This window comes from Fringilla coelebs (genome assembly GCF_963513975.1).
Source record: "Fringilla coelebs genome assembly, chromosome: 8".
NCBI lineage: Eukaryota > Metazoa > Chordata > Aves > Passeriformes > Fringillidae > Fringilla > Fringilla coelebs.
In genome coordinates this window covers 31,877,851-31,893,229 of record NC_140066.1, presented here as the reverse complement: position 1 = coordinate 31,893,229, position 15,379 = coordinate 31,877,851, and the positions used below count along the sequence as shown (strand labels likewise).

General features: G+C 41.9%; 1 protein-coding gene across 1 annotated transcript; it reads left to right on the top strand.

Annotated features, from left to right (window-relative positions):
- The first annotated feature begins 13 nt into the window (after nucleotides 1-13).
- On the top strand, nucleotides 14-14,230 carry MCMBP (minichromosome maintenance complex binding protein). Its single transcript, XM_084210706.1, has 16 exons — nucleotides 14-174; nucleotides 764-849; nucleotides 2,412-2,552; nucleotides 2,859-2,900; nucleotides 3,362-3,463; nucleotides 3,917-4,046; nucleotides 4,651-4,802; nucleotides 5,555-5,655; nucleotides 7,435-7,604; nucleotides 8,428-8,551; nucleotides 9,604-9,721; nucleotides 10,324-10,489; nucleotides 12,273-12,406; nucleotides 12,949-13,113; nucleotides 13,483-13,571; nucleotides 13,853-14,230. Exons 1-16 carry the CDS (start codon nucleotides 117-119, stop codon nucleotides 13,977-13,979), a joined length of 1,905 nt encoding a protein of 634 aa, XP_084066832.1. The 5' UTR covers nucleotides 14-116; the 3' UTR covers nucleotides 13,980-14,230.
- Nucleotides 14,231-15,379: the final 1,149 nt, after the last annotated feature.

Here is a 15,379-nt window from a genome sequence, read left to right as displayed (position 1 = left end):
GAGGAGGAGGAGGGCAAAGAGGAGGAGGAAGCGGCGGTGATCCCCGCGCTGGGCTGGAGAGCGGGACTCGGCGGCCGCAGGGTGCCGGCAGTCCCGCGGCGAGGCGCGACCCCGCCATGCCGTGCGTGGGCGACTGGCTGAACAGCCCCCTGAGCATCGTGCAGGGCATCTTCGGTGAGGCGGGGCCCGCGTCCCCGGGTGGCTGCGGGAGCGCCCCGGGGGCGCCCGGAACCGGACGGCGCTTTCCCTCGTGGGGTGGTGGCGGGGCCGGCTCTGTGTCTTATGTACCTGTTTTATATCTTATATATCTCGTATACAGCGTATGTTTCGTGTATCTCGTGTATCTCTGGGTTCCGGCAGCAAGGCGCGCTGTCTGCCCGCGCTGCCGAGCGGGGCTGGTGGTACCAGCGCTGTCAGCAGCGGCTGTTTCCGTGCTAGGCTTGGTCTTCCCTAAAATAATACCGACATTAAAATTTCCGTAGTCAACACGGCGTGGAAAGCAGTGCCTGGGCTCCTGCTCTTCCCCACTGGGGTGTTGCGGAGCTTTCCCTCGCTTCCAGGAATGGCTCAGTGCTTCTTGATCGGCCTGAAAGGGTTTGAAATGGGAAGTCAGTGGGTTGCAAGGGGAATAAATTAGTCTGAGATGCACTTACTTCCCTAAGATAGAAGTGAAAGGTGGGTTTGTTTGATATGCTGGGAGAATGCTGGGTAAAAGTCTCTTACGTGGTGATAATGGACACATTGACATGTTGTTTTTTTGTAGCCCAAAATGCTCCAAACTCTGACTGGGAGAAGAAGGTAACCGAATACTTCAAGGAGAAATTAAAAGAAAATAATGCTACTAATTGGGTAAGAGTGGTTTTTTTTTCTTTTCGAGTTGCGCTTTTTCCTAAGCTTTGTTGTTTTTTACACTTTGTTGCAGTGGCTTGCTTTTGATAAGTCCTGCCTTTTCATGATAAGTGCGCAGCTGAATTTCAGGCCCAGGCTTTGGGATGTGGAATTTGCACCTCGGCTGCCTTAACCTGAGTGCAAAGCCAGGATGTGAAATCCCAACCCTTCCATCCCCTGCCTTCAGCACCCTCCTTCCCCCAGGCCATCGCTGCCGGGTGCTACCACTCTGTAGCACAGTCAGTAGATGGCAGGAGATGACAAATATTGTCATTTTGGGGGACGTGTGAGTCCTCACTGTGCACCTCTCGCTGCTGGTTATAAGCCTCTTCTCTCAGGAGCTTTTATCACAGTGCTGCCAACTTGTGTGGGTTGATTAAATAGTTTATTGGACCTTCAGGTTTTTAGGAAAAAATGCTTTTCCTACTAAAACTCGGCTTTATTGGGCTGGGTTTGTGCAGTTTAGTAGGGAAGCTGTGCTTTAGGTTTTAAAAATAAAGTGTGCATAGTTGAATTCAAAAGCTGATACTTTTCTAAAAGGCTGTAACAGAAATGACATAGTGGGACTGATAAGGGGATTAGAAACTCTTAGATCAAATCTGTTCTACCTGTCACTAAAACCAGGTGAAAATTATTTTTCTTTCTCTGTTGTGAAAGTATTCTGTATTTAGTATTAAACGGTAGCTTAAATCAAAGCTGCCATTAATATATTACGAAATTGAGTAAAATTTGCAACATCAGAAGGAATTGAAATCATATTTTCTTGCTCAAAAAAGCCATGAGGGGATACACTTCTCTTAAAATGCCACTTCCTATAGGATCGCTTATGGTTTTTGTTTCATTTTAATGTTGAATGTGGGCTTTTTCAACAAATATTTTCAGATTTAGAAAACCCTATTCATATTGCAAGTTCTTTGAAGCTATACCACGTGCTTAGGCATTGATTTTTTTTCTTTCTATTTTCCCATTGTCATGTAAAACTGTGTGAGAAAGACTTCCCCAATGTAGACTTGGAAATTAACATACAGGTTTTCCAGGACCTTTTGTTATAAGAAATTGTGCATGCAAATTGCTCTAGTACTGCTGGTACATAGCACATGGTGGAAGTGCTGTTAAGTAGAAATAAGTGATAAATTCTGTTTCATCCTGCAGCTGCAATAATTCTAAATTTAAAAGTTAGTTTCATATATTGTGCAGTTTTCATACAGTTCCAGTGACCTATAACCACTTCTTTCATAGCCCAGTATTTGGGACTGGAAGAATTTGGGAACTGTTAAGTGCCTGTTGAATGTAACAATTATCTGTAACAGCCATTGCAGGACGGTTGGGATAGATACACTTTGTTACTGCTTAAATTGGGATGGGAGATGCACTCAGAAAATATTAATGTGCTATAAATATAGGGGTTTGAGGAGGAGGATATATTGGATGGTCAGAGAATTAAGTTTTTGTGCTGGTTTTGGCTCACTTCAGAGCACTGCTCAGTGTGTACCAGTTGTATAGAACAATCTCTTTTTTCACAGGTCCCATCACTGAATGATGTTCCTGTACATTACCTAAAACCCAACAGCTTAGTGAAATTTCGCTGCATGGTTCAAGATATGTTTGATCCTGAGTTTTACATGGGAGTGTATGAAACAGTTGACCCAAACACAAATGCTCGTGTAAGTGAAATACTGAGTTGCTATTTTAGCAAATGTTTGTCATTTTACTCATTCTGGTCCTTGTATTTCTCTAGTTTGTGAGTTAAACCTGTGGAGTGTGGACACTGATAGTAACTGTGTTCAGCTCAAGTGGCATCAGTAAAACATAGCTTGTTACATTTCTGTTGAGGAATAGAAAATGTTAAAATCATTAAAGGTTTGGCAGGATGTCTGTGAGGGACTTTGGGCTGCGGTGATTTTGGTGTGATTGATGTTCAGGATGCTGTCAGAAACAGAATTATTGCATTGCCTTTTCCCTCTTGACAGGTTTTGCATTTTGGTAAATACAGAGACGTGGCAGAATGTGGGGTAAGTTCTATAAATTGTATGACCTTAGAGAAGAAATATTGGAATGGAAAGTTGTAGTTTAATGTGTGACAGAGCTTCCTTGGTACTTGGCAATGGATTCCTGAAGATACTGCTCTAAATGCCAAGTTAATCTTTGGTTTGGAAAGCAGAGTATTCATAACTGCTCACTGGCATTCTAATTTCAGCAGGCTTCTAGCTGTTTCTGCTGTATTTAAAATTTGTTTCGGTTGAGTGGAGGGGGGAGTGCTCATGACCTTGAAGCTGTCTGCTATGGAAAACAGTTACTTTTGGTGGTGCAGTGCAATTTGAATGAAAACATTATAAATTCACTTTTTCCTGAGTTATGTAGTCTTGCATGTTAATTGTAACTTCTGGCTGTGTAACTGAATCTGTGGGGTTAGTTTTTAAAAAGAAAACAAACTGTAATCAGATTTTTAACAAAATTTCTCTTGGGATTCCAGCCTCAGCAGGAAATTGATTTGAACTCCTCACAAACAGTCACCTCAGAGAGACAGACTTTCTACTGTGTTCCAGTGCCTGGTGAATCAGCATGGGTCAAAGAAATATCTTTTTTGACTGAGCCAGTGTTCTGTCACACAATCAGTGGTCACGAACTAATTAATTAGATTTAAGGAATAAGTTTATCTAAAATTTCCCTTTTCTAAGTGAATCTGGAGAGGTGATAGTGTAGAAAGAGAAAAAAAGAAAGTTGATGGCGTGTAATATGCACAAAGAGGATACAAATGAATTTAGGAGCATTTGTTTTGATTTAGTAAACATTTTTTCTTGTCAGAGTCTTGAAAATTTCTGTTAATTTCTAGTTGCAAATGCTTAGGAAAAGAGAAACTCCAGTTGAACCAATGGCATTTTCTACAGCAGGACACCTACACAGTGAGAGTCTCCTATGTAGCTGAGCATGTTAAGATCAGGATTTTGTTAAAAAAACCAACAACTGAACCTTAGTGTGGTTGAGTTTTCCCTGCTCAGACTGAGGCTTCCTTAACCCTTGACCCCACGCCTACATCAGTGCCAGCCAGGCCCGAGTGAGCCCCTCCACCTCCTACACCCCCAGTCGCCACAAGAGGAGCTATGAGGAGGATGAGGACATGGATCTGCATCCCTCCAAGCAGAAGGAGCAACACATGGGTAAGAGTTGGTGAATGGTTGTTCTGCTATCTTTCCAGGATTTGGCAAAAATTCATTGCTAAAAACTGAAATATGGGCAGTTGTTTTAATTATTATTTTTGTTGCAGCCTTTATGATTTGGAGGCTTTGTTGAAGTCAGTGGTTTGATTTGAAGGACTGTGGGAGAGCCTACAGTGTTATATGTGTGTTGTATGACTTGCTGACAATCTAGAGAAATTTTTAATATAAACTGGGTTTTAGGCATATTCTGACCTGGTTTTTTAAACAGGAAGTGCAGAAAAATATTACTTTTGCAGTCCTATGGGCTGAAGGAAAAAAAAATCATTCCCCTAGTTTAAACATTGCATTTTGAAAATGCCATGTTTGGATTTCCAAGACACAGAGATCTTTGCCAGTACTCTCTCTCACACATCACTTGATTACATAAAATATGCACTTGTGAGACTTCTCATATTAAAAGTATATCCTGTCAAGTATATTGCATTATTAAATATTCTTGTCTCAGGTGTCTTGTTAAATTAGTTTTATTCTGTGTTGCTCACTAAAGAAAGTTGTTCAGTTCTGCATTTCTGTTTGAAAAGCTTGCAAATGCTGTGTTTTCCAGGCAGTGGAGGTGATATCCATGGATGTGTGGAGCCAAAGAGATTAGAAACAGAAGCTTCTGCAGGTCATCATGTCATTTCTCCCAACTGCTCCCCTCCACTTGACCTAAATTTTCCCTTGCCAGGAGAGAAAGGACCAGCATGTCTTGTAAAGGTGAGGGATGGAGAGCTGATGAGCAGGGCTGTGCTCTCAGTGAGCCAGACAGAATCAGCCTTGCAGTGGTTTGTAGGCACAGAAATGTGTCTCAAATCCAGAATTTTGTTTCCAGAGATAATTACATTCTTTCTCTTCACTAACACAGTGTTTCTCTTCTTGAGTGCTGCATTTGAGATGCTGGAATCCTTCAGCAGCATTTATTAGGGCTTGCACCTTCTCACCCCACTTACTTAAAAAAAATTCCATTATTAGATGCTTGAGGGGGCAGCTGGTATTGAGCCCTGGTATTTTTCTTTTAGGATATTTCCTCTAATTGAAAAACAGCTGTGAAAAATCAAGCTGAAAATCCAATAAACTACACATTTATGTATTGAATTTGAAATAGTCCCTGATTCACTGCTTTGTTATATTACTATGAAACTTTACACAAAATTTCTGCTGTTGCTGTATTGACTTCTCTCTTATTTAGCAAATCTTGATGAATCAGAGTAGAATACAATTGTTTAGACTTGTGTGGCCAAGAATGCCAATAGAAAAAGCATGGAATCATAAACCTGCTGTGAACTCCCTGACAACTCCCTCTTCCAGTGTAAGCTTACTGACACTGGGGACAAGGGGAGACTTCTTCACTCAAACTGTTCTCAGGCCACAGTTGAGTCTCCTGAGTTTCCTTTGTCACAATTTTTCTGCTGTCCTGCATCTGGCCCATCTGCCTCAGCATTTTATTTTTTATTTTCTGTTTGGGGCAGGTCTATGAGAGCTGGGAGAGCTTCAAAGTCAATGATGTGCTGGAGGTGTTTGGTGTTCTGTCTGTGGACCCAGTGCTGAGCATAGTGAACAGTGAAGAGAGGTAAGGCTGCCCTGAAATGCAGGTTTTATTGCAGTGAGCAGACAAGGAAATGTGTAAGTATGTGGTAATTATGCTTAAGAAGTGAATTTCGTTGCTTTAAAATAGCTTGATGAGGAAAGTGTTACATCCAGCATCCTGGAAACTGAAGTCCAATGTGCTCTGGTACATCCATATCCTTGGATACCCAGTGCATCTTTTTTTAGGTTGCTGTACAGTCTGTAAAGCACAAAATGCTTCTATAGCTAAATGTTTTTTACTCTTTCATGTGTACTAAACTTCCAGTGAATGAGTGTATAGTGAACAAAGCTTTCAAGGAAGCTTTTAAATTATAAAATGTCCTTTTAAAGTAATTTATAAGTCCATGGAAGTTGTTACCAGAAATGGATATATTTCTGAAGAATATAAGAAAAACGTTTGCATGTCTGCATGTAGAGTGATAGTGACGAAAATGAGTAAAAAATGGGTTGATTTTTCATTAATTAAGGTATCTCATCTTCTTAATCCACTGATAGAAACTTCCCATTTCACCTGCTGTTCTGCAATTCCTTGCTTGACAAAATACAAAATCATTTAGGATGCAAGAAGTCAATTTTCAAAATAAAACTCTTGACCGAAATCTGACATAAATACTGGTAATGTCTTGAACCATTGCACTCTGAATCATTTCTGTTGGTGAGTTTGTTCATCTGTCTGGCAAGTAGGATACCCAGAGTGCAATGTGAATCCTTTATAGTGCCAACTTCTTAAAAATTACCTCAGCCTGGTCAGCTGCTTTTTGTTATCATCTGTGTGACAGCTAATCCCAGACTGACAGCTCAGTTGCTCTGTCACAGGTGCTTGTGGGTTTTTTCCTGTGTCATCTGTAACAAGAAGACGAAATGGTGGCATTTAGCAACATTTTGAATACAAACAAAATCTCTTTTAATGGAAAGAGTGAATAGTGTGTGGATGAACTGCTGAAATGGCTTTGAAGTAATAAAGCCTGACAGTTTTTAAAACCAGTACAAGAAGATGAAATTTGTTCTAAACTTGACTGTCATCTGATAGTCACTTTAGGGATTTTACTTTCTGAAAATGAAAACCACCTGGAAGAAATTTTGTGAGACGTCTTCAGGGAGAGCAAAGCTTGTGTATCTGAACTCTTAAATTAAGAGGTAATACCTCCAGGTTCCAGCAGAGGTACATTAGGGTTTATTTATTCACAGTTCTTTTACTCAGCCAGTGATAGAGATGTGATGTGACTGTCTAGAAGATCTTGTCAGGCTCCAGAACCTGGTGGGATATGAAAATCCCACATGTGCTTACAGAGACAAATGTAATAAATGACCTCACTTTTTTTAAAACCTGCTGTTTAGACTTCAGTACAGGCTGGACAGAATAGTGTCATACATATTTTACTTGAAGTTAGAGCCTATATGCAGCAAATAATAAATGTGATTTTTGTTTGTGGTGTTTGGTTTTGAGGGTTTTTTGTTGGGTTGTTTGTTTTTTTTCCTTCAGAAAAATATGGCTTGATTATTTTCTGAAAATAATAGAATCCAGATATTTTGGGTCAAGCCTGCTTTGGTGTTAATATGTCATTATGTAATTGTGATTCAGTATCTGTGGTGTTTATAAAGATCCTGAAGAAGGTGGTTAGAATGTGGGAGGAGTCAGCAGGAGCTGGGAGCGGATGTTGTTTGTTCCTCTGTTCTTGGCCTGCTTCCAGCTGCTCTGGCTCAGAGGGAGAGAAATTCCCGTGGGATGTTTGAGTCCAGCTGTGCTGTGCCCTCTCCCCAGGGACAGCTCCACCCTGGATCCTATGGAGTGCATGGACACTGCCGAGGAGCAGAGAGTGCACAGCCCCCCGGCCTCCTTAGTGCCCAGGATCCACGTGATTTTGGCACAGAAGTTGCAACACATTAACCCCTTGCTGCCTGCCTGCCTTAACGAAGAGGAGAGCAAAACCTGTGAGTGTCTGGGCACTTTCCAGGAGATGTGAACAAATACTGCTTTGCTCAGAGACAAAATGCCTTAACAGCAGGGTTTGAATTTAAATCTTGGTAAATGGAAAAACCATGCAGTGCTGCACAGGATGCAGATAGTTTTGTTTATGTGATGTTTACCTTTTTATTTGGCTGAAATAAAAGTGATTTATATGGAGCTTGGTTTTGCATTCTCTGTGCCCAAGGATTTAACCAAGTTGTTCAGCCATAAGATTTGATTTGGTTTCAAACAGAGTTGTGAATTGCTGTAAAATTAGATTTCCAATTTAGTGTGATACTGGATATAAGAAACATACTGATAATATAGAGACTCCCAATACTGTGCACAAAATAAGGCAATTCTGCTTTTAAGCAACTCTGCTATTCCTTGTTTGACTGTTATTTTTTTCACTGAATTATTGCATGCAGACCTCTGATATTTATAACGTTCTTCCTTGAGTGCCTTGTATTGCTTGCTCTGAGCAATATGTAAGGAGTTTTTTCTGCCTTTAATATAAAATGGAGCGGCTATGGATTTTATAAATTTGGCTCTACACCTTATACCCTGCTGCAAAGACATTACACAATATCTAATCTTTAAAAAAAATAATTTCCAACGAAGTGTTGAGTGATTTGGGTTATCCAAAGCCAGTTGAAAAAACCAATGAGCATTTGGGTTTTTTTCCTTCACTGCTTTGGAATAAACATTTTTCTTTATCAAACTGTGATAGAAAGTCAAATTTATATAGAGGGAAGAGGGTGAGAAACAAGAACATTTTCTGACTTTTTTCCTCTGCTCTTTTGCCAGTTGTTTCTAATTTCATGTCTGAGCTGTCACCAGTGAGAGCAGAGTTGCTGGGGTTCCTCACCCATGCCCTCTTGGGAGACAGTTTGGCTGCTGAATACCTGATCCTGCATCTCATTTCTACAGTGTAAGTATCTACATGTGTGTTGAGAATTTATGTATTTATCATTTAAAAGAAATCTCCTTCTATGGGGTTCTTCACCAGTCTGCAAATAAATGGCCAAAATAGCTTGAATAATACTTATTTCAGTAGTACTTTGTCCAGGTAGAGTTGTCCTGTCACAATACTCACAAAGGCAGATTTCAGTGTCTGAAATAACAGTAAATAATCATAAAAGACCAACTTTATGGCAGTGTGTACTTTCAGTGCTGCTTTGAGAGCTGACAGAATCTCCAAGACACTTTTAAACAGAGGTATGAGAATATACCTCTGCCTCTGGCTTCTTCTAATGAGTAGGACATGCCACTGACTTCCCAAAGACAGCATTTCCTCATTGCAGGAATTATTGCTTAGGTATATTCTGGGAGTTTAATTAAATGTAAACCTGTTTAATGGTAAGTTCAAGTGACCTATTTAGCATGTGATAGTTCAAATCAACATAAGAATAAATTTCTGTCCCTGGGGGAAAGAGCAGCAACTTTAGTCATTTTAGTCTTCAAAATCAAAATGAGGTTTTTTTCATTCTTTTTAGTGGGGCTGTGAATGTTCCAACACTTAGAATGTATTTTCTCTCTTAGCTGGTATCACAGAAAGGTTGAGAGTTGTCAAGAATGGGGAGATGATACACAGTGAGAAGAGGGAGAGGAAAGCTGAGGGCAGGTACAGGAGATGAACAAGTGTGATAAGGAGGGAAGTTGAGATTGTGTAGCAGAAAGGACAAGAATGGAGCATGTTCACCCAGTAACAACAGAGTTCAGGGAGAACAGAACATCTGGAAGGCCATTGCAGGGTGCCAAGCGCTGTAAATTACTGCTTTTGTGTGGTGCTGTGAGGAGCAGCTTCAGCCTGGCCCAGCTCCTTGGGCGCTGCAGAAGGAAGGCAGAGGAGCTGGCTGGTTTTGGTGTGTGTGTTCTGAAATCCTGCTGGCTGTCAGAGACACCACACAATGCTCCAGCTGAAGGACACCTGTACCCAGTGTTAGCCTGGTGTTTGCCTAACCTGTGCTGCTTTTGGTGCAGCTATGGCAGACGGGATGTGCTTCCTCTGGGAAAATTCACCGTCAACCTGAGCGGCTGTCCCCGGAGCAGCGCCTTCACCGAGCACCTGTACCGCCTCATCCAGCAGCTGGTGCCAGCAGTAAGCATTGCCTGGGCAGGGCTGGGGGACCTTTCTCACTGATCCAGCCTGGTCAAGGCAGGCTGAAATGCTCTCCTGCTCCCCAGGTAGAGAGCAGGTAACAATAGAGATGGGGCTGGCCTGTGTTGAAGTCTGTGTGCCTCATCATTTAGGATGAGTATGGAATGAGATCCTCTCCTCAGAGGTTTTGAACTGACAGGCAGATGCTGCATGCTTTATTTAATCTTTCTGGATTGATATGTTTAGACATGTGGGTTATTTAATTATGGTGCCATTAGGGTTTACTCAAGTTTGTGGATACTGTTCTGCAGAAGAGCCACAGTAATTCAATTTGGGGTCACACTAACAGTATTGCTGCAATAAATCATGTTTTATTGAGCTCATCCTAGATGTGCAGAACAGGTGATAGCAATTCCTGACAGCAATATTGTCCTTTGGGAAATTTTTAAGTATACAGCATTTGGATATTTGGGATAAAGCATTGCAGTGACAAGTTTTGCTTTGCTGTGCAGGCTCCCAGCCCAGCTGCAGCTGCAGGAAGCAGCATTCCCTGGGGGAGCTGGAGGACAGCCCAGGTGCTGATGGTTTGTTTCTCCTTGCAGTCCTACCACCTCCGGATGAGCATCGAGAGCATGAACCACTCGCGCTTCATCCCTCACAAGGACTACACAGCCAACCGCCTGGTCAGCGGGCTGCTGCAGCTGGCCAGCAACACCTCCCTGGTCATAGATGAGACCCAGCTGGAGCAGGGACAGCTGGACACAGCAGGTACACAGCTTTTGGTGTCTGCAGTCTCATTTGGGAGGTTAAAAGCTGCTGTGTTTTAAGACAGTGGTGATAATCGTGTCCCGCTGAAAAGGGGTCTATTGCAAAACTGTTTGTGGCTTCTACATCCTATTTCACTGCTTTGAAGCAGCTTCCTGCAGCTAACTTAAGACAAATTGGGAGAATTCTTTATTACCAAAATAACTCTGATTCATTGGAGTGGCCTTTCAGTTTCCTGTGATATTGCATGAAGTGGGCAAAGCATATGCTGATGCCTTATGCTCTATATTTTTACTGTATATCTGGAAGCCATCCCTGAGAACTGGAGAAAAAAGATTGCTATTACTGTGTTAAAAATAGTGGGGATTCTGTCTTACAAGCTGATGTAGCACTGTGTGGCATGCTTTCAGCAGACCTGTAGAAATTAATTTAATTATAACTCACATAAAAGAGCTGAGTTGCATTAAAAGCACAGTACCTGGAGAATGCACAGTCCAGGTGTCTTTGGTGGGTCCTGGGGCTGTCCTGTGCAGGGCCAGGAGTTGGAGCCCAATGATCTTTATAGGTCCATCCAGCTCAGGAGATCCTATGAAACAACAACAGAAAATCACTACAAGTAACTTAATTTCAAAATAAAAATGCTGTCTGGAGAAAGCTGCTTTGGTTTTTTTTAATTACTGCTCTTAAAAGTTGCAAATTGAAATTATTCAATTTTGAGTTTTCAGTATTTTTTGTTACTCAGATTTAGTAAAGCTACAAAATTTTGCTAAAGAAAATAGTAAATTTAGTAACAAGCTCTGCACTGTCTGTTTCCAAAAAAAAGTTAAAATAATATCAACTCCTGTTTAGAGAGAACTCTTGCTGTGCTGGTTTATAGGTTTTCAAAAATGTTTGTAATGTCTAAAAATACTCAGTATTTAATGAAAAAATAATATTTCAGGTATTAAAAGTTGCAGATAAAAAAGGCTTGGTAATTTTATTTCATTTTTGCTGATGTGATACTGTTTTCTACTGAATTTAGAGTAAAAAAGTAAATGTTTTTCATTTCTTACAGCAACATTGAGAACAAAATTTAATCCTAGAGAAGAGTCTTCAGATGTAGTAGTTGGTTTGGAACTCTTGGAAGCTACAGCTTAGAAATTTCAAATGGAAAAATGTTCCAGAATTCAACCCTAATATTAAATTTGCCTTTATTTGCCAACTTTGCCTTTATTTACAATATCCTAAATTATTAGTAAGTTTTTAAAGGCAAAACCATAACAGTAGTTTTGTCATTTGATGCAGTAATTGCTGAAGAGAAATTCAGTTTGTCAGGTACATGTTGATGTTTCAAAGAAAAAATCCCAAGAGGCAACCAGTTAATTTGTCAATTTTAACATTTTATATTTTAAATAATTTAATTCCAGGTAAGGCAGGTAAGTACTATTAAAAAAACTGTCAAAATTAAATTGGTGGTGTTTTTCTGCTTTTGAGGAGAGATTTCTTTTTTGTTTTTTCTCTCTAAATAGATACCTGGCTTTGTAGGGCCAATGAAGACATGAGGTATGAACTCATGTACTAATGTACTAAGCTAAACAAAGTTTAGGCCTGAAATCAAGAATTCTTAATTTTGATTCATGTTAAGAAGTGATTGTCTCTGTCTGGAAGCCACCTCAGACATAAGAAGGAACAGGATGATTGCAGGAATCCTTCTGCTTGCTGCTCCTCAAAGACAGATGGGAAACAAAAATCAGGGCTGACATTTGTTTTGGTCCAGTGCTCAAGGAATTTGTTCTTTCTCCTGCAGGTGTCCATAATGTGACAGCCCTGGGTAACCTGATCACTTGGCAGAAGGTGGATTATGACTTCAATTACCACCGGATGGAATTCCCATGCAACATTAATGTCCTGATCACTTCCGAGGGCCGCTCGCTCCTGCCGGTATGGGAGGGGCTCCCGGCTCCTGCTGGGGAGCTGCAGCTGGCCCTGCTGCCAGAGCAGGCCCTGCCAGGGACAAGTGGGGACAGGAACCGTGTCTTGTGACCAGGGAGGGTGTGACACTGGCAGTAGCTGCTGCCTTCTCGCTTGTGGCCAAAAAACACAGAGATGGAGCTTCCCTCCTCCTCTCTGAGCAGGGATGGTGAGGTGGTGAAGGGCCTGGGGGGTAAAGCTGCAGAGATGTGCTGCTCTCCAAGCCTCCCTCTGGCATGGTGGGTTCTGAGGTGATGGGCACAGATGTGGCACTGCCCCTGCAGTAGCCTGAGCTTGCAAACCTGCTCTCTGACATGCCAGCTTCATCCACTAAGCCTTAGCTCTTCTGCTTGAATCAGGAGCTGTTCAAAACATGAGCTGGGGAATGTTTCAAGAATTATCTTACCTTCCTTCTGGGAAATAGTGACTTCTGCTGCTTCTGAGAGTAAATTAGTCTTGGAATACAAAATAGTGGGATGTGGAAAGAGATGAAATGTGATTTTCTCTTTCAGTCAGATTGCCAAGTCCACTTACAGCCACAGATAATTCCCCCGAACATGGAAGAGTACATGAGCAGCCTCCTCACAGCAGTGCTGCCCTCCGTGCTGAACAAATTCCGAATTTACCTGAGTTTATTGAGGCTGCTGGACTACAGTATATCTGATGAGGTGACCAAGGTAGGGACACTTCCCCAATACATTTTCAATGGTCTATTTGGATAGAAAGCACCTTAGTAGACAGTTACAGTACTTGCCCTGTGAGTGATTTGCCTTTAAGTTTTACAAAACCCAAACAGAAGCATTTTCACATCCTGACTGTGCCTTCAAGGGTTTGTAAAGTATATACTGAATTTATTAGATAAGGAACAGCACAGGTAACCTGCTTCCTAACACTCATTATAAAAATGGTTCTTTCCAAAGATGAGAAGTAGCCTGCTTTTTCTCAGACTCGCTTCTAGACAGCAATGAGTTGAAACATTGAAATCCAAAGGTTGAGTGTTCTTATCTCCTCATTTTGCTCCTTAATTCCATGCTGTGTTGTTCCAGGCAGTGGAAGAAGACTTTGTGGAAATGCGCAAGAACAACCCCGAAAACGTCACGGCCGATGACCTGCACAAAATGCTGCTGGTGGCCAGGTGGGTGTGGTGCTCTTGTCACCACTCAGGGCTTCCCAGCAAGCTGCAGCTTGAGCCAGCACTTGTCTGCAGCTGAATTGTGCCAGACTAGCCAGACAGAATCTCCTCTGCCTTGTTCCTCTTAGGGAGGGAATACTTTGCCTAACTACTTTCATCCCATGCTTTCTTACTCCTGAAGGCCAGCTGGGCTGGGTTTGAGCTGGGCTGGGTTTGAGCTGTGCTGGATTTGAGCTGTGTGGGTTGCAGGAGCTGCTCCTGACTGGCTCTTTGTGCTCCCCCAGGTTCCTGTCGCTCAGTGCGGGGCAGACGACGCTGTCCAGGGAGAGGTGGATGAGAGCAAAGCAGCTGGAGGCACTGCGCAAGGCCAGGCTGCAGCAGCAGCAATGTGTCAATGGCAATGAACTTTAACACCTGCTGGATGTCACCCTGAAAATGTCTCTAATCCTAGGTGGAACCCATACTAAGATTGGAATATTGTTTATACCAGTTTTTGTAGATAATTTATACCAAAAAGTTATGGATATTTACCCTTGCGGTCTGAACGCGCTTAACTCTGTTCAGCCACCTAAACATATTTTATGGAATTTTTTTGGACCCTGTTTTGTAATTGAAAATTGGTAACATTGAGCAAATTGTTTGATATTAAACTTTAATACTGAGGTTGTGTAAACTTACTCCCTTTAATAATAAGAGAATTTAAGCCAGAGCCCTTCATACATAGCAGTGGTAGGCTCTGTTCTGGAGGACATTTGTGCTCTAATTTCCGCTTGATTGATTTGTGAGGATCAGAGCTCTCAGCTGGCAAGCAGCTGCAGCTGGAGGAGGTGCTGACTTCACTCTCTGTGCTGTTCTGTGAGCTGGGGCAGGTCACACTCAGAGCAGCAGCAGCAGCATTGTGATGATATCACAGTGTGGTACCAAGCAGTGATTTGACCAACTCAGGTATGAAATATATTTGCCTTGTTCTTAAAGCATACCATGCCTTCTCAAATTTCTCCACTGAGCTTTGTCCTGGTACAGCTTCTTAAAAAACCCCACAATGACTGGACAACGGGTGATACTCCTGTGCTCACACAAAACATCTTTGCTTTCTACCTTGGCAGCATTGCAGGGTGGTTGAATGGTTTACTTAGTGCTTTCTGCTGATGGAAATCATAGGGACAGGAACCCCTTTTTTTTATGGCATTTTCCTGTTCTAAACATGAAGGCTTTTGCTGCACAGCCAATCTGGATATTTTGTCTCTTTACACTAATAATGAGTACTTACTATGAGAAACATTTTTTGTGTATCCTAAACTTGAGCCAAGTTTGGTGCTGTGTCAAATCACTAAGAGCTTATTTCTTTTCTCTTTTTTTTTTGATCACTAAAAATGAATATTCATGGTTTCATCTGACTTGTGCTGCATTACTGTGAAGTGAAGCAACTGAACAAATGAGGAAGGAAATTAACACTTTTCAAAAGGCAGCTGGGCTGGAATGCAGGGTTGGGTTCTAAGATTGCCTCAGGGGCTGTTTTTGTGCTCACTGCCATCTCTAGTATTTCATAGCCAGGGATGGGACAGTTCCCAAGCTGGAAGGACATTGAACTGGAGAGGGATGGGGACAGGACAGGGCGTGATGACTTCAAGCTAAGAGAGGATAGATTTAGATAAAATATGAAGACGTTCTTCCCTGTGAGGGTGGTGAGGAGCCTGGCACAAGTTGCCCAGAAAAGCAGCACCATTCTAAGAGGATAAAGAAGTGAAGTCATGGCTGTGTCCCTTGACTACCAGGGGATTGTGTCTGTAATTCTGAAAGAAGCCTCCAGA